The following is a 20,986-nucleotide window of genomic DNA, read 5'->3' as shown; positions in this document are numbered from 1 at the left end:
CCACTGCACTCCAGCACTCCAGTCTGGGCAACAGAGCAAGAATCTGTCTCAAAATAAAAAAAAAAAAAAAGGAAGGGCAGTCTAAAATAAAATAGTCTCGTATTAATGTTTAAATAATTTTTTCTGGTTATACAATTAATACGTAACAATTATAGGAAATTCAACATTCCATATTTTTTTGAGACAGCTAAAGACCAAAAATAAAAAATATTAAGTGCAAAAAACTTTTTTTTTGACCATAAATATCATGTCGGCTACTTCTTTTGGTTTCAAATATTGAAGAAAAGGAGGCTTTGGAATAATTTCTCTACGCGTCAAAGAGAAGCTAAAGGAAGCAATTGCTATTACCTTTTTAAGACAAGTTAGAGGATGGTCTTTGAATTCAATAGAACAAACCTTTCCCCATTGAACAGAGAAGTCTGGGATTTGCAGAGGGTCTGGTAAGGAATGCATGCCATGGAGAAACACCTGAGCAAACCATAAGAATTCGTTTTCTGAGCCTTTGTCCATGTTCTAAGCTCTAGAAAATACTATGTCCCTCATCCTCTTAAAATTTAGGGGGAAAAATTAATCTGATAGAATGATCTCTTCCTCTCTTCTCTGGTGGTAAGTTTCTCATCTCCACTCTAGTATTGCCTATAACTGAAAGAATCACAGATTCTAGCATCTTGGGGATGGAATGGGCCCAGAGGCTTTCCTATTCCCTATGTGTGCAAATGACATTCTGAACCCAAAGCAGAATTTTACATTTATATAGTTGTGTGGTTTCTTCTCATTATTCTAGTTTGTCAAGATACTTTGAATCCTAACTTGTCATCAAAATATAAGTTATCCTTCCTGGGTTTTTCTTATTTGCATATTTGTAAGTATGTCTTCATTCAAGTCATTGTTTAAGAAAAATTGTGTTAGTTTTACCCAATTTCTTCTCACTGAACTTATGCTTTCTTTGGTTGCTTTTTTCCTCTAAGTACGTATAAACTATGACAATTTTAGAATTTTGCTGAAGATTTATGCCAGGTTCAACAATAATTATATATAATTTTTGCATCTGTGTTCACATTTGCACAAGGAAAACCTTTACCTGCCTTCAGTCTCCTGGCCCTTTTCCACTCTCCATGACTGCTCAAAGATTTCTGAGAGTGAATGGGGGTTCATACGAAGATGCTTTCCAGTGTCTCAGGATGTGAGTCATCTGGCCTGGGGTGTGAATTAATAAAGCATCCAGCAGTCCTCTTTTCCTAGCTGGGCTTTAAATTCCCTCTTGATGCTTGTTCTTCGTTTCAAAAACTTATTTCTTGATGGGTATGATGAAAACAAGTTTCTTTAACATGATACCATTTTCTCTAAACGGTGATGTCTTTCCTACCCTTGTAACAACAAGCAGTGCTCCTCTCTCATTTTTGTTACTAGTTTTTCCAAGACTCATTAGGTTAGGACTCTGTTGGATGCAAGTTACATAAACTCAATTCATAGTGACTTAAGCAAAAAGGAAAAGTTGTTAAGAACTAGGACAATTCATTGAGTAAAAAGTAACTTGCCAGGCCAGGGGCTGTGGCTCACGCCTGTAATTCCAGCACTTTGGGAAGCTGAGGTGAGCGGAACACTTGAGGTCAGGGGTTTGAGACCAGCTTGGCCAACATGGTGAAACCCCGTTTCTACTAAAAATACAAAAATTAGCCAGGCGTGGTGGTGGGCACCTGTAATCCCAGCTACTCGGGAGGCTGAGGCAGAAGAATTGCTTGAACCCAGGAGGTGGGGGTTGCAGTGAGCCAAGATCGTGCCACTGCACTCCAGCCTGGGTGATAAGAGTGAAACTCCGTTTCAAAAAAAAAAAAAAAAAGTCACTTGCCAAATGGTGAATTCACCAAAAGTCATCTGCTGAATGACTAGTTTGCCAAATTTACCAAATTTGCATATTTAACAAGGCTGAGTTTTGTTTATCCAATTTTTGTTGGATGAACTAGCAGGGTCAATGGAGGCTGTGAATACCTGGGGTTCTTGGGCCTTCAGCCTCTCTCCCACCCTTCAGCCTACCCCTTCTTGGCCCCCTAGTCTTCCCCTCCCTCTGCTCTTCAGCTTCCCTTCCCTGTGGGATTGGCGGCCCAGATGCACTGGGCACAGACTCTCCTTTCTTCCCTTCTCTCCTCTGTTCCAGCTACTTCCAGCTGCAGCAGCAGGGCCAGAAACAAACGGACCATTCCTTAAACTGTTGTTATGAAAACAAAATGAAAATCAATCAATTAGAACTTTGTAGAAATCCTCAAAAGCTATTAATTGCCATCTCACCTAGCTGAATTGTATACTTTATATAAAGAGTCAAAAGAAACACATTTTTGGTAAATCTATAAATTTGGTAAATTAGATGAATTAGTCATCTGGCAAATTTGATAGAAGAAAGCTAAATATCAAATGGAAAATAACAAAGAAGATTTCAGAATTTAGGATAAGCTAAAGTCCCCATAGGAAATGCTAAAATCTGTGGATTTTGACAGTTGCTGGTTGGACAGTGTGTAGAGCTACCTTCTAGGAAAAATGTGGATCTGCATGACCTGAAATGTAGGTTGCTTATTTCTGACAGTCAAACCCTAGTATCTGGCACTGCTATCTGGGAGGAGCCCCTTTAAGGGCACGATGCCTGATAAAAGACACACATGCTTGCTAGTTCTTTGGATGCATCTGACAGAGGGATGTCCTTCTCTGATCGTTCAAAATAAACTCCAAACAGCATACCTGTACATTTGAGTGAAGTCCATTTTTTTCTGCTCCACTTAATAAAAAGACTAAACCAACCCAAGAGCCTTAGTTTTTTTCACCCTGAACATGTATTAAAAAGCTGTTAGAAGGGACATATTCAAGGAGTTTTTTCAAGACTAGTTTTTGGTAACTTCACAAATTTTTATAACTTCCATGAACTGGTATTGGGCAAACTGACTTCTGGTGAACTAATTTTTAAAATCCATTTAAAAAACTGTGGCAAAGGCTGGGCATGGTGGCTCAGCCTGTAATCTCAGAACTTTGGGAGGCCGACACAGGTGGATCTCTTGAGGCCAGGAGTTTAAGACCAGCCTGGCCAACATGGTGAAACCCCATCTCTACTAAAAATTAGCCTGGGCGTGGTGGTGGACACCTGTAGTCCCAGCTACTTGGGAGGCTGAGGCAGGAGAATCGCTTGAACTCAGGAGGTGGAGGGTGCAGTGAGCCGAGATCCCACCACTGCACTCCAGTCTGGGTGACAGAGCAAAATTTTGCCTCAAAAAACAAACAAACAAAATAAAACAAAAAAAACCCCCACAAAAAACAAAAACAAAACTTGTGGCACCCCACTGCCCCTGCAAGAGAATAAAATTCACCCTCCCAACAATTTCCAAGTGTACAGTACAACAGTGTCATATTTGTGAACTGCATATTTGTGAACTGGTTTTTGACAAATTGGCCTGCTTTAGGTCACACAAAATCAACAAACGGCATACAGTCTGATGGCCACAAGGTGGCCGGCCTCGTGGGGAGGCAGACCTGGGGCTTGGAAGTTTCAGGTCCTGCTTCACCTTGAGTCCTGCTGCTCCCCGTGGGTTCCCTATGCTCTACGCTGTTCTCTCTTACTGAACCCAACTTCTCACCTTTGGAAACGTGTTGAGCCACAGCTCCCAAATGTTTTGCCTTCATGCATAGGAGAGGTAATGAATTATAAGTCTTCTCTGATCCAAAGCCCAAAAATCTTGAGGGATGGGGAAAGTGGTCCAGGTTGGGTCAGATACTACCTGTGCCCTGTACTCAGCTCTTTCCAGGGAGTAGGGCGATGTAAGGATGTGGTGCCTCTCGTCGGACCATGCAGAAGTGTGACAGGGGAGAGGAAGGTCCCAGAAGAAGGGATTACTGGACAGACCAAACAATAAATGCCTCCACACCCAAGCTCCGCCTCCTCCTCAATTTAACATTTCCATCATTCACACTGTCCCTTGAGAATCTTCTCTCCCTACGAACAGCTGTAGAACAGGAGGAAGCTTCTTTAACTTCGTGCTTCCTTGCTGACCCTGAAGGTAAAAATCTAGGTCCTTCTCATTCTAGGGATTTTTATTGCTAATTACTAAAGGGGTGGCAAAATAACAATTTCAGGGAAGCTACAAAAGCTAAAGAATTTTGTTATAGTTTTTACTCCATGAGGATTTTTGATTTCTGGTTTTATTACTGAGGTTTAACACCTGCCTTTGTAACTTCTATCTTGCTAGCTCTTTCTCTGTTCAATTAACTCTTTTTGGCATGTGGGGCCCACAGATGTATTACATATCAACTAGTGTTCCTCAAGTTCCCACTTCCCTTAAGTGAACAATTATTTTGCATTCTTGAGCATGTACAGGCTAGGTGACATCTGTGTCTTCAGGCTTTGTCTTGTTGGGCAGTTTTATATTTTTATACTTACTTCTCCCCATTACTTATATGATAAAGTTCAAATTCATTGGCATAGGCTTTTATAAGCTTCTACTTATTTTTCCAGTCTCATTTCTTGCTACATACAGCCCCTTTGGTGCCCTGCAATCACTCAACTCTCCAAATGTACCAGCTCCATCAAGTTTTTGCATATTCTCCTCCCTTCTATGGGGAGCATCTCACCTCATCCCCCAGCTCATAACCTCCAACTAGACTTGAAGACCCAACTGGGTGATCATTTGCTCTGCCAGGGATCTCCTGACTCTGGTAGGCAAAGAGGGCTAGTTTATCCCGTGTGTTTCCATGGCCTTTGTCCATGGTTTTATTACAGTACGTACCAGGCAGTGTAATGTACATGCTGTCTTTTCATGGGATTAAGAGCTGTTTGAAGGGAAAGGACTGGAAAGGACCGCAGGGTTCTTCTTGGTATCCCTCCTACCACCCGCAGCCTGACCTGTGATGGGTGCTTAGTGAATGCATGCTGAATGATGGTATAAAAATAGAACAGTGTTTGTGGCAGATAAAACACTTCACTGAGTATATTATGCTTATATAAACTCCTGATTCCAATATAGCTGCTAAGACCTGAAATAAACACATTAAGAGAGCTTTTTAAAAATTGCATTAAGTTAAAGAGTTATATCTGACATTCAATTTAGGAAAAAATTCCAACAGATAGCATGGTATTATTCACTAATCATTTGGTGAATTCATGAATACCTCACAGGAAGATCTCTGTTTTAACATATATTGTAAGGTTTAGAGCTACGGCCTTTAAAAAGTAATATGATTACTCTAAAGGTACAATAGCTACCTGCGGAAATGATGAAAAGATCAGTTTTCCAGTATTTTTGGATTCACTCTTTCAACATAAAAGGCAATGATGAACACGTCACAAAGCAAATAAGAATCTTTGATTTGCACAAAAATCCCCAGAAAATCTCCCGTCATCAAGGCAGGTAAAGCTGAGGATGACTGTGCCCCTGCACAACCTCTTGGTGAGCTCTGCCCAAGGGCAGCCGCTTCTCAGTGCAGATAGGCACCGTGCATAGGGAGAGATGGAAAGTCAGTGGATTGCTCACAGTACACAACAGCTGTTACACTTTAACATTGTTTGATTTTTGCCCCAGCTTAGTCACACTGAAAACCTTTTAAGATTTCTCTCTGTACTCTTTTGTGTATAGCAGGTGGGAGTGAGTGCATATAAATAGGTTAAGTTCATTATGTGGAAGCCTGCTCTTTGCAGGTGGAGTTTCCTATCTGGAAGTGGGCAGGTGGGCCCTCACTGCGAACTTCTTAGGGTAATTAAAAACCATTGCTCAGAATGACAGGCGGCTCTTTCTAGGACAAGTGGATGTGGTAAACAGGATCCTGGTTCTGTGTGATTTCTCTGTAATCCTCCACTCAATTCTACTCTCCATTCCTTCTTTACCCCTTTTCTCTGAGCCTCAGCCCTCTTTCCATCCCACCTTTCTTCACTGGGGCAGTAGGGGATGTTTCTTTTGCACTTGTCACCAATTTCAAAAACATGAATCTTTGGTGATTTCATGAAAAAAAAAAACCCTACTTTCATCGCAATGGCATCAGCAAACTGGCCATATGAAAACATGATGTGCTCATTCTGGTCATTTTCTATGTCAGTTCATGAAACCAGTGGCCATCAAGCTTGAGCATAGGGATCACCTGGGTAGCTTACTAAGCATGTAGGTTCCTGGAGGGTCTGATTTAGAGGGCCTGGGATGGGCCCGGGGAGCTGCCTTTTGAAAAAACACCTTCAGGTTATTCTAATGCTGATGGAGCCCACACTTTAAGGACCCCTGATAAAGAAAGACTGTCATAGTCTTTTTCATGGCTGCATGCTTCTTAATTATATGGAAATACCATCAAGTATTTAACCATGTTTGTTTTGATGAACTTTTATATGGTTTCTAAGTTTTCCCAATTAAAAACAATGTGTTTTCTCTTTATTATATCTTACACACCCTTATGTCAAGGGCTGACTCAATAATTACAGCAAGAGAGCCACTCTGCTATGTACAAAACCCTGACCCAGAAGCAGGTTGTCCAAGAATGGTTTAGCACCAGGTTCCCCAGAAATGTACATGGAATAATTTTATAGCCATCAAAAATCCCCAGTGCTTCACCTTTTTAACCCTCCCTCATCTCCAAACCCCTGGTAACCACAGGCTTTGCCATCTCTATAGTTTTACCTTTTCCAGAATGTCACATAAGTGGAATAATACAGTATGTAGGCTTCTCGGACTGTCTTCTTTCACTTAGCAACATGCACTTAAGATGGATGCATCAATGTCGTTGTGTAGAGTTATTAATCGTTCTTTTGGATTTATCCTTTATTTTACCTAATTCTTTTATGATTTCAGTTTTTACAATTAACTCTTTAGTCAATTTGGTATTTATACCAACAATAATTTTAACAAGCAAAAAATAAAAATAAAATTATTTTATATGGTACTACAGTGGTGGATACATGACACTGCATTTGTCAAAATCCATATAGCACCTTAAAAATACCAACCAGGAGGGGAGGGGATGCCAGAATAAGATGGAACTGTGAGAAAACAATCTAGCTGTGTTACAAATGTTTGATATAACTTGTGTAAAGTACAACAATGTAGGGGCAAGGAAAAAGACTTACTGACCTAAGTAATAACTCTGGAAATGACTGGAACCATAAAACTAAAAACAAACAAAACTGTGTATAGCACTGAAAAAAAACCCAACAAAACAAAACAATGTGAAACCATTTGTTTTTCTTGCCCAGTACCGTATCACTTCCGCTTCTTTCGGGAAATGCTGGCCCCGTACACTTCGTCCCCAGTCACTCCCACCCCACTCTGCTTCACTCTCTTCCAAAACATGCTCTTCCTCAGATTTTACTGGAGACTTCCATGTTCTTGGAAGACACCACTTCTCTGGCCAAAGTGACTCTCACTGGGGTAGGTGTCTTACCCATGCCATGACAATCATTACTCTGGCCACAGTTATTGAGTAAGTGGGAACATTTCCCTGGGGTTTTAGGACAATAGCCCAGAGAACATTCTCTTAATTTCCCACTGGTGGCAAGGCTGGAAAAGGAGATACAGAGTTATTTGGAGACATTTCCAGCCATGTGGAAGCCACCACTACAGGAGAGTGAACCTGGCAAGACAAGAGATGTGAAGATGAGAGATGGAGATTGTGACAGCATTTGACTCCTGGATCACAGCTGCTCCTCCTCCAGAGAGCCCCAGTAGCATGCTTTCTGAGGCTCGTTTGTCTGCTAAACACAAATGACAACTTGGTTGGGCATACAATTGTTGCTCTCTAACCTCTTCTCCTTAGAAGACTAAAGATGTTGCTCCACAGGATTCTGGCATTTACTGCTGCAGTACAGAAGACGGAGGGAATCCTAATTTTTGTTCCTTTGTAAGAGAATCTCATTCCACTCCCAGGTCTGTGTGTTTAATACATACTTTATAATTTCAAGGATTAACTATAAACATAGTTATATATAAAGAAGAGTTATATATATTGGCTGGGCGTTGGGGCTCATGCCTATAATCCCAGCACTTTGGGAAGTTGAGGCGGGCGGATCATGAGGTCAGGAGTTCGAGACCAGTCTGGCCAACATAGTGAAACCCCGTCTCTACTAAAAGCACAAAAAATTAGCCGGGCGTGGTGGAGCATGCCTGTAATCCCAGCTACCTGGGAGGCTGAGGCAGGAAAATTGCATGAACCTGGCAGGCAGAGGTTGCAGTGAGCCGAGATGGTGCCATTGCACTCCAGCCTGGGTGACAGTGTGAGACTCCATCTCAAAAAAACAAAACAAAACCAGTTATATATATTAAAAGCAGACATCTATTCAGTCCTGGTGTTCTTACATAAAGGGGCATATGGACTCTTCGGGGCTCCTTCTTATAGCCCACTTCTTTGTAGCCAAAATCATTTCTCAGCTTTTAAGCTGGAGAATTACATATATTTAGTTAACTCTTGAAATTAAAAAAGGTCATCATGATAACAAAGTAGGCTCTCTGGAGCTTCAGAAAAAGTGCATTCAGTACAGACATATTTTCTTTTTGTATGTTTTAAATTACCATATTTTATTGAATATAAGATGCCTTCTCTGTAAGATGTACCCTTATTTTGTATATTGCTAAGAAAGTTAACATGTTGCCCATTATAACAGTAAATTCTGCACACTGAGAGACTTCAAACTTTCCTTTCACATCAATTCTATTTTCTGCAATATCAACTGTGCCATTTTCAGATTTTAATGTTGATTTACATTTTAAAATATCTTTCCTTACTTCATTCAAATAATTGAACACTTTTGTTTGTTTCTCAGCCAGCATCCTCTTCATCTCAGTTTGCCATGTAATCTTGGGCCTGTTTATGTAGAATCTATGCTTTCTTGAATTTTATTCAGAGTATAAGCAGATGGTTTCTGTAACATAAATTTTATATTATTGGCCTTTTCAGAAATAGGCTTTTTCTTTTAGGTCTTATAATATCTATATCTCTCTTACTGTTAATATCTTCCTTTATAGGCCTCCCAACTAAGGAGACATCTATTCAGTTCTGATGTTCTTACATAAAGGGCATATGGATTTTTTGGGGCTCCTTCTTACAGCCCACCTGTTTGTAGCCAAAATCATTTATCAGTTTTTAAGCTGGAGAGCTGGCTTGTGTGCACAGACTCTAGTTGTGGTTTCAAAGTCTTCTACTTATTATGAAACTGCTGATCTGAGTAGGAATTCCTACATCCTGCTTCCTTGTCAGCTCACTGACAAGGAGAGTCTGAAATTATTTCTAGTTCTGTAGTTGTTAAAGAAAAGTGAATGGAAAGCTGCAGCCCCCAGCATTCAACATACTCATGGCTCTTCCAGCCCACAGCCCTTTTAGTTGCTGATTTAATATCTTGAAATGCCTCCTCCCTTCTGTCCCACACATATTACATTGCTTAGCCCTGTAATCCTGGAATCAATCAAGAAAAGAGACATTCATATGGTGGTATGAAGGCTGGCAAGTGGCAGGGATAGCCAGAAGTTGGTTAACGGATATAAAATTACAGCTAGAGAGGAGGAATGAGTTCTAGCATTCTCTAGCACTGCAGGGTGAATATAGAACCCTATTCTGTAATCTTATCTGTAATCGGTCACAATTAACAATTTATTGCATATTTTCAAATAGCTAGAAGAGAGGATTTTCAATGTTCCTAACAAAAAGAAATGATAAATGTCTGAGGTGACAGATATGCTAATTACCTTGATTTGATCATTATACCTTGTATACAGGTATCAAAATATCACTGTATCCCATAAATATGTATAATCATTGTGTCAGAAAAATAACTTAAAAAAAGGAAAAGAGGTATTCATAAAGGGAAGGAAACTATCAGAAGAATTTTTCCTTTCTTTCATACAGGAGAAGGATTGAGTTACCATCTTCTGGTGGGCAAGGTGCACCTATCAGTAGGAAGGGCTAGAAACGCCCTACCGCGAGTGGGGCCTATCAGTCAGCAATTCTCTGTTTAACAATGAGTATTCAACAGTTATTTACAGGGAACCTTCTGTGTGCCAGGCACTGTTTTGGGCACTAGGGAAACTGCAGGGAACAATAGAAATAAAGTCTCTGCTTACATAAAGCTTGTATTCCAGTTGGAATATATACAATACACAAGTAAAGATACAGCATGTCAGGTGGAGTTGACAGCCATGGGGAAAGATTAGGGGGGTTTGGGGACAGGGTGTGGTGGGACAGGGTGAATTGCTATTCTCCAGAGGACAGTCAGGGAAGACCTGGTGAGACGATACATGAGCAGGGGTGAAGGACGCCCCTCTTGGCAGGTCCAGGATTGAGTCATATTTCTAGTTTCCAGCACTACAGAAAGGTGTCCTTGCTTCCTGTGTTTTCACGTGTATCTCTATTGGAAGGCAGAGGAAAGGGAATTGTGGCCACTCACTTTTCTGTCCCCCATAAGTCAGGTGCCTTCAATAATTATTTTAAATAGCTCAAATACCCTAAATTTGATGGACCAAAATTTAATCAACCAGTCCTCCGCAGCTGGCAATTGACATGGCGTACCTTTATTTTGCTTATGGAATATAAACTATTAAAATGAGTGGCCAGGCATTCAAAGAGAGCAGTCTGGGAACATAGATCAAGGGCCATGGAAACGGGTATTCAGGGTCGGGGCAGAGGAGCCTCACTGCAGGTGCAGCAGAAGGCGTGAGCAGCAGCTCTGCTGGACGGGGAGGGCCAGGCGCTGGGACCTTTGGGAGGTGGCCCCATCCTCTGCCTCCTTCACCTCTTGTCAGGAGGCCTCACCTCCCCTGGCTCCTCACCTGTACTGCCACGGCAGTGACAGCAATGTGCAGCCAGCAACTGCTGGCCTGCTTATCGGTATGGGTCTCCCCATGGCTCTAAGTGTGAGTTATAAAGAACATACACAAACTACAACTGAGAAGCTGGTCGAATGTTCAGTTAAATCCAGTAACAGTGCTCCTTTAATTAAGCAGATATTAAAGAAGAACAAGAAGCAGATGGCATTGATTTCTGGCTTGCATCTACAGAAAGAGAACAGGAAAAATAAGAAATTTTAATGCCTGCAATTGGAGTTATACTGAGGTTTCCAGCATCCAGACAGGCAAATGCCTGGACAGCTGCTTAGGGCAGATGGGTCCTTTGACAGCTTAATACTGCAGAGTTTCTGGTGACTTCATAGTTAGGGCAGCCAACGTGAGACCATCTGTTTAGTAGTGGGCAGAAAAGCTCAGTACCAGCAGGTAGCTGCTGCTGAGAATGAAACGCAAACCAAAAGTCAGCCACACTCAAAACCTCTGTAAACCACTGGCACTACAACCACAGAAAAAGAAACCTCACCTTAGGCTCACGTGATATATACAACAAGACCATACAGAAAGATAATATTCCAAGAGGCTATATTTGGGATTGTTTCAATATATTGAAATGCTATGAGAGATTGTTCACTTGGACAGTTCTTCTGTTCTTTTCTACTTTTCTAAGCAGGAAAGCAAAATAATAATGAATTCAGAGCCACCTACGATATGCTAAAAACTAGCTGCCACTTATTATTAAAATGAAAAAAGTTTAGATCAGTAACACACATATTGGTCACAGAAGATTTAACCATGAAAAACAAATAAATCTCCCTCCTACCTCTTTCTCCCTGTACTGAGGTGTCTCAGTTCCCTCTCTAGAGACAAACACTGTTATCCATTTCCTGAATATCTTCCCAGATATAGCCTGTATTATACATAATCATATGTGTGTATACATATCTATCTGTACCTATATCTATACATTGTTTAGTAGGAGAAAAAGGCAAGGTACAGATGGTATGTGTAGCATATCACCATTTTTGTAAAAAAAAAAAGTCAGGAGATATCTATATATCTATCTATATAAATCGAGATATATCTACCTATAATATAGTTATCCAGTGATAGATACGGATATCTTCCGGTTTAACTTCTTGCCGGGTGCTTGTAATCCCAGCACTTTGGGAGGCTGAGGAGGGTGGATCACCTGAGGTCAGGAGTTTAAGACCAGCCTGGCCAAAATGGTGAAACCCCATCTCTACTAAAACTATAAAAATTAGCCATGTTGGCAGGTGCCTGTAATCCCAGCTACTCGAGAGGCTGAGGCAGGAGAACTGCTTGAACCTGGGAAGGTGGAGGTTGCAGTGAGCCAAGATTGTGCCACTGCACTCCAGCCTGGGTGACAGAGCAAAACTGTCTCAAAAAAAAAAAAAAAAAAAAAAGAAATCTCGTTTCAACTTCTTTACACAAATGGTGGTACGGTACACACACCATTCTGTACCTTGCCCTTTTTTCCTCTTATTTGGAAATGGTTTTATATCAATATAGATAGAATTCTCTTGTTCTTGTATTGGTAGCATTTACAATGAACAAAAGCATATTAATGACTCGGAGAGGTACTGCAGTAAAGAAACCTGTTAGGGCCAGGCACAGTGGCTCACGCTTGTAATCCCAGCATTTTGGGGGGCCAGGGCGGGTGGACTGCTTGAGGCCAGGAGTTCGAAACCAGCCTGGCCAACACGGCCAAATCCCATCTCTACTAAAAACACAAAAATTAGCTGGGCATGGTGACACACGCCTGCAATTCCAGCTACTCAGGAGCCTGAGGCACGAGAATTGCTTGAATACATGAAGCGGAGGTTGCAGTGAGCCGAGATTGCACCACTGCACTCCAGCCTGGGTGACATAGCAAGACTCTGTTTCAAAAAAGAAAAAAAAAGAAACCTGTTTGACTTCATTAGCATATCCCAAATGTATTTGACTTTGGGTCTTCCCACCCCATGGTGGAATTTTTGATTTGTGGAATACAGCCTGGACTTGCTGGTATCAGGTGTTTCTGGATGGTGTCTGTTCTGACTGGTCTGTGCTTGACCCATACTGGTTGTTATATATTCTTAATGTCACCTTTTGGAATATACAGGCATAACCTGGAGATATTTTGGGTTTGGGTGCAGACCACTGCAATAAAGTGAATATCACAATAAAGCAAGTCACACAATTTTTTTTGGTTTTCCAGTGCATATAAAAGTTATGTTTACATTATACTGTAGTCTATTAAGTGTACAATAGCATCATGTCTAAATACTGTACATACTTTAATTAAAAACAATAAGGAAAGTGTGATTTAAAAGAACATAAGCAAACTATAACAGAGAAGCCGGTTGAATGTTCAGTTAAATCCAATGAGAGTGCTCCTTTAATTAAGCGGATATTAAAGAAGAACAAAAAATGCTAAAAATACTAATGATCATCTGAGTCTCCAGTGAGTTGTAATCTTTTTGCTGTTGGAGGGTCTTGCCTTGATGTTGACGGCTGCTTACTGATCAGGGTGGTGGTTGCTGATGGCGGGGGTGGTTGTGGCAATTTCTTTAAATAAGATAACCATGAAGTTTGCCACATTCATTGACTCTTGCTTTCATGAAAGATTTCTCTATAGCATGCGGTGCTGTTTGAGAGCATTTTACCCATAATAGGATGTCTTTCAAAATTGGAGTCAATCCTCTCAAACTCTGTCACTGCTTTATCAACTAAGTTTATAAAATATTTTAGATGCTTTGTCATCATTTCAACAACGTTAACAGCATCTTCATCAGGTGTAGATTCCATCTTAAGAAACCACTTTCTCTGCTCTTCCATAAGAAGCTAGTCCTCATCTATTCAAGTTTTATCATGAGATTGCAGCAATTCAGTCACATCTTCAGGCTCCACTTCCAATTCAAGTTCTCTTGCTATTTCTACCACATCTGCAATAACTTCCTCCAATGAAGTCCTGAACCCCTCAAAGCCATCCATGAGAGTTGGAATCAATGTTTTCCAAACTTCTGTTAGTGTTAACATTTTGACCTCCCATGAATCACAAATGTTCTTAGTGGCATCTAGAATGGTGAATCCTTTTCAGAAGGTTTTCAGTTTACTTTGCCCAGATCCATCAGAGGAATCACTATTTATGGCAGCTGTGGCCTTATGAAATGTTTTTCTTTCATTTTGTTTTTTTTTGAGACAGAGTCTCACTCTGTTGCCCATGCTGGAGTGCAGTGGTGTGATCTTGGCTCACTGCAACCTCCACCTCCCAGGTTCAAGCAATTCTCCTATCTCAGCATCCCAAGTAGCTGGGATTACAGGTGTGTGCCACCACGCCTGGCTAATTTTTGTATTTTTAGTAGAGACGGGGTTTCACCATGTTGGCCAGGCTGGTCTCAAACTCCTGACCTCAGGTGATCAGCCCACCTCGGCCTCCAAAAGTGTTGGGATTATAGGCATGAGCCACCGTGCCCGGCCATGAAATGTGTTTCTTAAATAATTAGGCTTGAAAGTTGAAATTACTCCTTTATCCACAGGCTGCACAATAGATGCTGTGTTTGTAGGCATGGGAACAACATTAATCAAGCTTTGTACATTTCCGTCAGTGCTCTTGGATAACTAGATGTATTGTCAATGCATAGTAATGTTTTGAAAGGAATCTTTTTTTTCTGAGCAGCAGGTCTCAACAGTGGGCTTAAAATATTCAGCAAACTATGCTATAAACAGATGTGCTGTCATCCAGGCCTTGTGTTTCATTTATAGAGCACAGGCAGAGTAGATTTTGTGTAATTTTAAGGGCCCTGGGATTTTTGGAACAGTCAGTGAGCACTGGCTTCAACTTAAAGACACTAGCTGCATTAGCTCCTAACAAAAGAGTCAGCCTGTCCTCTAAAGCTAGGCATTGACCTTCTCCTCTCTAGCTACGGAAGTCCTAGATGGCATCTTCTTCCAGTGTAAGACTATTTTGTCTGCATTGAAAAATCTGTTGTTTCGTGTAGCCACCTTAATCAATTATCTTAGCTAGATCTTCTGAATAACTTGCCACAGCTTCTCCATCATCACTTGCTGCTTCACCTTGCCCTTTTATGTTATGGAGATGTCTTCTTTTCTTAATTCTCATGAACCAACCTCTGTTAGCTTCCACTTTTCGTCTGCAGCTTCCTCACCTCTCTCAGCCTTCAAAGAATTTAAGAGAGTTTAGGGCCTTGCTCTGCATTAGGCTTTGGTTTAAGGGAATGTTGTGGCTGGTTTGAGCTTTTATCCAGACCACTCAAACTTTCTCCGTATCAGCAATAAGACTGTTTCACTTTCTTATTATTCGTGTATTCACTGCAGTAGCACTTTTAATTTCCTTCAAGAACTTTTCCTTTGCATTCACAACTGGGCTGTTTAATTTAAGAGGCCCAGCTTTTGGCCTATCTCAGCTTTCAACCTGCGTTCCTCACTAAGCTTAATCATTTCTAGCTTTTTCTTCCCCCCCCCCCCCTTTTTTTTTTTGAGACAAGGTCTTGTTCTGTCACCCAGGTTGGAGTGCAGTGGCACGATCATCGCTCACTGCAGCCTTGAATTCGGCCTCTTAAGTAGCTGGGACTACAGACTACAGGTGTGCACCACCATGCTTGACTAACTTTTAAATTTTTTTGTACGCACTATGTTGCGTAGACCTTGGTCTGGAACTCCTGGCCTCAAGCAATCCTCCCGCTTTAACTTCCCAAAGTGCTGGGGTCACAGGAATGAGCCATGATACCTGGCTCACTTCTAGTTTTTAAAATAAACTGAGAGATGTGTAACTCTCCCATTCACTTGAACATTTAAAAGCCACTGTAGGGTTGTTAACTGACCTAATTTCAATCTTGTTGTATCTCAGGGAATAGGGGAGCCTGAGGAGAGGAAGAGAGACGAGGGAATAGATGGTCAGTGGAGCAGTCAGAACGCACACAACATTGATCAGTTAAGTCTGTTGTCCTACATGGGTACAGTTTGTGGTGCCCTGAAATGATTACAGTAATAACGAAGATCACTGATCAAAGCCCACCATAGCAGATAATAACAATATAAAGTTTTGAAATATTATGAGAATTATCAAAATTGCTGTGGCAATTTGTTAGCTCCTAACAAAAGAGTCAGCCTGTCCTTTGAAGCTAGGCATTGACCTTCTCCTCTCTAGCTACGAAAGTTCTAGACGGCATCTTCTTCCAGTGTCCAGAGACACAAAGTGAGCATACGCTGTTGGAAAAATGGCGCTAATAGACTTGATCAATGCAGGGTTGCCATAAACCTTCAATTTATAAAACCCACAATATCTGTGAAGTGTAATAATGCCAAGAACAGTAAGACGAGGTATATCTGTACTTTATTAAAGATTGTCTTCAAATGTTTTAGCAAACATGAAATATATGGGTGTGTACTTGGAGAGGCAGAAATAATGGGTCCGGATTGAATAAAGACTGCAGGAGGTGAAAGAGAGACTAATTTATACTTAGTTGGTTTTTGTTTCAAGATTCATGTGAAAGGAAATGCCAGGAAAGTTCTGGCTTCAACTCATGGTGATGAGGAAAAATTTATTCGAGGACATGCTTTGTCTTGTTTTGTTTCCTTTTTAAATCATGGAATATCTCAAACATCAGTGTATTTTTCATCTAGAAGTTCGATTTGGGTCTTTTTCTTACATCTTCCTTATCTCTAGTTAACTTATAAACATCTGAAATCTAGTTATAATGACTTACAATGTCTGTATCTGCTAATTCTAGTATCTTTGTCTGTTCTGGGTTGGTTTCAAAGGGATGATTCTCCCCCTCATAATGGACTGTATTTTCCTATTTGCATGCCCGTAATCTTTGACTGGATGTCAGACATTGTGAATTTTACCTGTTGGGTAGGATATTTTTGTATTTTTAGAAATATACATGAGCTTTGTTTCAGGACATAGCTAAGTTACTTGGAAGCAGTTTGATCCTTTTGGGTCTTGCTTTTAAGATTTATTAGGCGGTACCAGAGCAGCATTTATTCTAGGGCCAATTATTCCCCCCTACTGAGGAAAACCCTTCTGAGTACTCTACCCAATTACCCTGTGAATGACGAAGTTCTTTAGTCTGCCTTGTTAGATCAGAAACTACTCCTGGCTCTTTGTGAGGCTGGGCACTGTTCCCTCTGGTCCTCTTAGCTGGTTCTTGCCTCAGCCTTGGGAAGTTTTGAGCCCTTTCCTCCCAACTGCTGACAAGAACACATCTCAGAATGTACTTTAGGGAAATTATCTGGAAGATAAAGAATTGGTCTGAAGTTAATTCCCTCCCGAACCTTTGGATTTCCATAATTAACTCAGGGACAAATAAGATTATGTGCCACAACATCATGCTTATAAAATACAATGTGAATTTCAATGTCATGGCAATGATACGATAGTTGACAATAAAGGAAAATAGCTAGAAAAAATCAAATTAACCTTTTCCCAAAAAGTAAATAGTAAGTTGATGACTAAAACTCTAAGTCAAAATTTCAAGCCTGACTTTTCTGGGGTCTGGGAGGAAAGATTTTATCTCTCATTTCCACTTCACTCTTAATTCATAAGACAGAAACACCAAGAATTAAAAAAAAAAAAATCCACCAAAAAAATCCTAGCATCTTGATAGTCTTCTCTTCACATTTATAAATTTTAAAGAAATTAAAAATCCTTACATACATTAAAGATAGAGGACATATGCCTAGAAATGTACCTCAGCATGCATATGCTAGTTAGGAAAAGAAAGCAACTGATGAAATCTACATCCAGATTCACGTATTTCTGTCACTTGTAGAAGGCACTTAATAGATCAGAATTTGCTAAATAAGCACCCAGATAAAGATAAAATACTTCAACTTCCCAGGCAAAAACTCTTGCATTCATTAGTACTGGTATCCAAATTAAGAGTAACAAATTAAAATTCCTTTAATTTTCTATACTTTGCTATAAATATTAGCAGGAAAATAAGCTTGCTTATTTGAGTTATAGACATTTATTGCAGAGATGCCTTCTTTATGTCTTTTCCTTACATTCTAAACTTTTTTTTTTTTTTGAGACAGAGTCTCTTTCTGTCGCCCAGGTTGGAGTGCAGTGGCGGGATCTTGGCTCACGGCAAGCTCCGCCTCCCGGGTTCACGCCACTCTCCTGCCTCAGCCTCCTGAGTAGCTGGGACTACAGGTGCCCGCCACCAAGCCCAGCTAATTTTTTGTATTTTTAGTAGAGACGGGGTTTCACTGTGTTACCCAGGATGGTCTCGATCTGCTGACCTCGTGATCCGCCCGCCTCAGCCTCCCAAAGTGCTGGGATTACAGGCGTGAGCCACTGCGCCTGGCCACATTCTAAACTTTTTAAAATTTTTCTTAGCTTTACATTATTTGGCAGATGGAAAGGAATTTCCAAAAGTCTATGCATTTATTATTATTTTTGGTAATTACTTTTTTTTCCCCACAAATGACCATTAAGAATTATTTTACTTACAGCATCTAAAAGCATTTAATGATAGAAAATATTTAAAGATCTACTTTGATCTAGAATGTAAGGTGTAACAACATAAAATAAATGGTCTGTGCAGCCCACCTCTAAAATTATGCTCTATACATTTATCAGCCAAAATGAACACAATAGAATTAGATATGCAGACATCTGATTCCAAATATGTGTTTGTTGAGAGAAAGAGAAGCCACGTCTAAACTGAAAAAAAAAAACATACTAATAAGGAATACTTGATTAATTTTAGGAACTCAGGAAATGTCTTTTAGGAAGAAAAAGAAACTACACTTGTATCATTTCTCAGTCACTGATTTTGATGAGTGGTCTTCTCCCAGCATCAGGTGGGGTTAGGGAGGTGAAGGCAGCATGCCACAAAGAGAGCACTTGACTTTGGAGAGACACACCCACCCAAATATTCCATGACCCCTTATGGGAACAGAAATCCAATCTCTGAAACAACTCCAATAAATAACCAGACAAAATCACTCCCCTGCTTAAAATTATCCATTCACTGGTCCCCATCACTCCCAGGACCTGCTCTCTGTTTGTATTTATTATATCATTGTTCACCCCCCTGCCCCAGGTATCATCAGGGCTTACTATGAAGTTCTCAGATTATGCCATGTTCCATCATGACTCCATGTTTCTGCAGTGGTCACTGCCTCTCTCAGGAATTCTTGTAGTCTTCATGGACTTGCAAACCATCCCAAATCTGCCTTCTAATTTGCTTATGGTCATAGTGGACACACAAACTGATTATACTTGGGGTAAATGAGAAGCTATGACGAGAAGAATATAAAGTAATTTGTCTATCTTTTGGATTTAATTGCATTTGGATCGACAGTGGAATAAAAATCACCATTTAGGGAAATCTCTCATTGTTGGTTCAGCTGGAGGCTGGAAAAGTAGAGGATCATTCCTAATCTTGAAAGTAAGCTGGGATGCTAATTTTACCTTCTGTGAAACAGATGATTTAAGTTGTCCTTATGGAGAAAAATAGCTCAATACATTAAAATTGGCACAAAACAAGCTCAGTGATAATTACGATTAAAGATTTCATAGATTTAAAACGTGTCTTAATTACAAAAATCAAACTTTACCTCTTGAAATGATTCACCAGCACTCCAACAAGTTCTCCAATTCGACTCTCATGGGTTGGCTGTTTACTGAAGAGGCAGACAATGAGGTCTTTGTTGTCTTTCGTATGGAACACTACAAGTTGGTCCTTTCCATTGGAGACACTCAGACCAGTCAACTGCAAAGAGAAAATGCATGGAAAACTATTTGGATCATTCTCAAAAGAATGAATTAAAAAAATACATTTTGGAGCTGGGCATGGTGGCATGTGCCTATAGTCCCAGCTACTTGGGAGGCTGAAACAGGATGATCATTTGAGCCCTGGAGTTTGAATCCAGCCTGGGCAACATAACGAGACACCATCCCTAAAAACAACAAAACACGTCATACATTTTCTAAGGGTTTTGCTCAGTGACCCTCCTGACTTTAATCTTATCAGTTTCACGGAACAAGCAGATGGAAGGAAATAATAAAGAGCAGAAATGAACAAAATTTGAAATAGAAAAACAATACAGAAAAATTAATGAAACAGAGATGGTTCTTTCAGAAGATCAATAAAATTGATAAACCTCTAGCCCAGAACAAAAAAAGAAGGAAGAACTTATTGCCAATATCAGGAATGGAAGAGGAGCCTTCTTTATAGACCACACAGACATTAAAAGGATAATATTAAAATATTTGGACCAATTCTATACAAAAACTTACTCAACAACTTAGTTAAAACCAAATAATTCCGGCAGGGTGCAGTGGCTCACACCTGTAATCCTAGCACTTTGGGAGGCCAAGGCGGGCGGATTGCCTGAGCTCAGGAGTTCGAGACCAGCCTTGGCAACATGGTGAAACCCCATCTCTACTGAAATACAAAAAAAACACACACACACACACAAAAAAACATTAGCCAGGCATGGAGGCGTGCGCCTGTAGTCCCAGCTACTTGGGAGGCTGAGGCAGGAGAATTGTTTGAACCCAGGAGGCAGAGGTTGCCGTGAGCTGAGATCATGCCACTGTACTCCACTCCAGCCTGGTGACAGAGTGAGACTCCATCTCAACAACAACAACAAATAATTATTTAAGAGTCACAAAATACTAAAATTCTCCAAGAAGAAATAACTTGAATAATTCTGTATCTGTTGAAGAAATTAGATTTATATTTAAAAACATTTTGAAAAAGAAAATTCTAGTCCCAGATGATTTCACTAGTGAATTCCACCAAACATTTAAAGAAGAAATAACACCAATTCACCATATTTCTTCTAGAAAATAGGAGAGAAGGGAACACTTCCTAACTCACTTTGAAGCTGGCATTATTCTGATATCAAAAATAAACACAACAGTACAAGAAAACTACAAACTGATATCCTTCATCAACACGGATGTAAAAATGGATGTCAAGAAAATATTAGCAAATTAAATCCAACAATACATAAAAATGATAATACAACATGACCAGGTGGAGTTTATCTAAGAAATGCAAGGCTAGTTAGGTATTCAAAAATTAATCAAGGTAATGACAGAATAAAATGACAGGATAAAAAAGAAAATCCACAGATTGTATCAAGTGACACAGAAAAAGTACTTGACAAAATTCAACATCTATCCATGACAAAAATTTCTCAGCAAACCAGGATTATAA

At 40.2% G+C, this 20,986-nt stretch overlaps 1 protein-coding gene and 1 pseudogene across 4 annotated transcripts in view; both read right to left on the bottom strand.

The window, feature by feature from the left end:
• MYO1D (myosin ID) overlaps positions 1–20,986 on the bottom strand; it is a 384,944-nt gene that overhangs the window by 98,426 nt on the left and 265,532 nt on the right. The window contains exons 21-23 of one of the 4 annotated variants that reach the window (XM_055388511.2): positions 19,377–19,531; positions 10,874–10,991; positions 8,641–8,869 (exon numbers count right to left, since the gene is read on the bottom strand). In XM_055388511.2, coding sequence (XP_055244486.1) covers positions 8,816–8,869; positions 10,874–10,991; positions 19,377–19,531 — 327 coding nt within the window. In that variant the 3' untranslated portion in view covers positions 8,641–8,815. Of the gene's footprint in view, positions 1–8,640; positions 8,870–10,873; positions 10,992–16,854; positions 19,532–20,986 lie in introns of those variants that run through there. The other 3 variants (XR_010133616.1, XM_031011723.3, XM_031011722.3) reach the window with 3 other exon arrangements.
• LOC129533826 (tigger transposable element-derived protein 1-like) lies at positions 14,205–15,335 on the bottom strand (annotated as a pseudogene).

This window comes from Gorilla gorilla, chromosome 4 (genome assembly GCF_029281585.2).
Source record: "Gorilla gorilla gorilla isolate KB3781 chromosome 4, NHGRI_mGorGor1-v2.1_pri, whole genome shotgun sequence".
Classification (NCBI taxonomy): Eukaryota; Metazoa; Chordata; class Mammalia; order Primates; family Hominidae; genus Gorilla; species Gorilla gorilla.
This window is presented reverse-complemented; position numbering and strand designations above follow the sequence as displayed.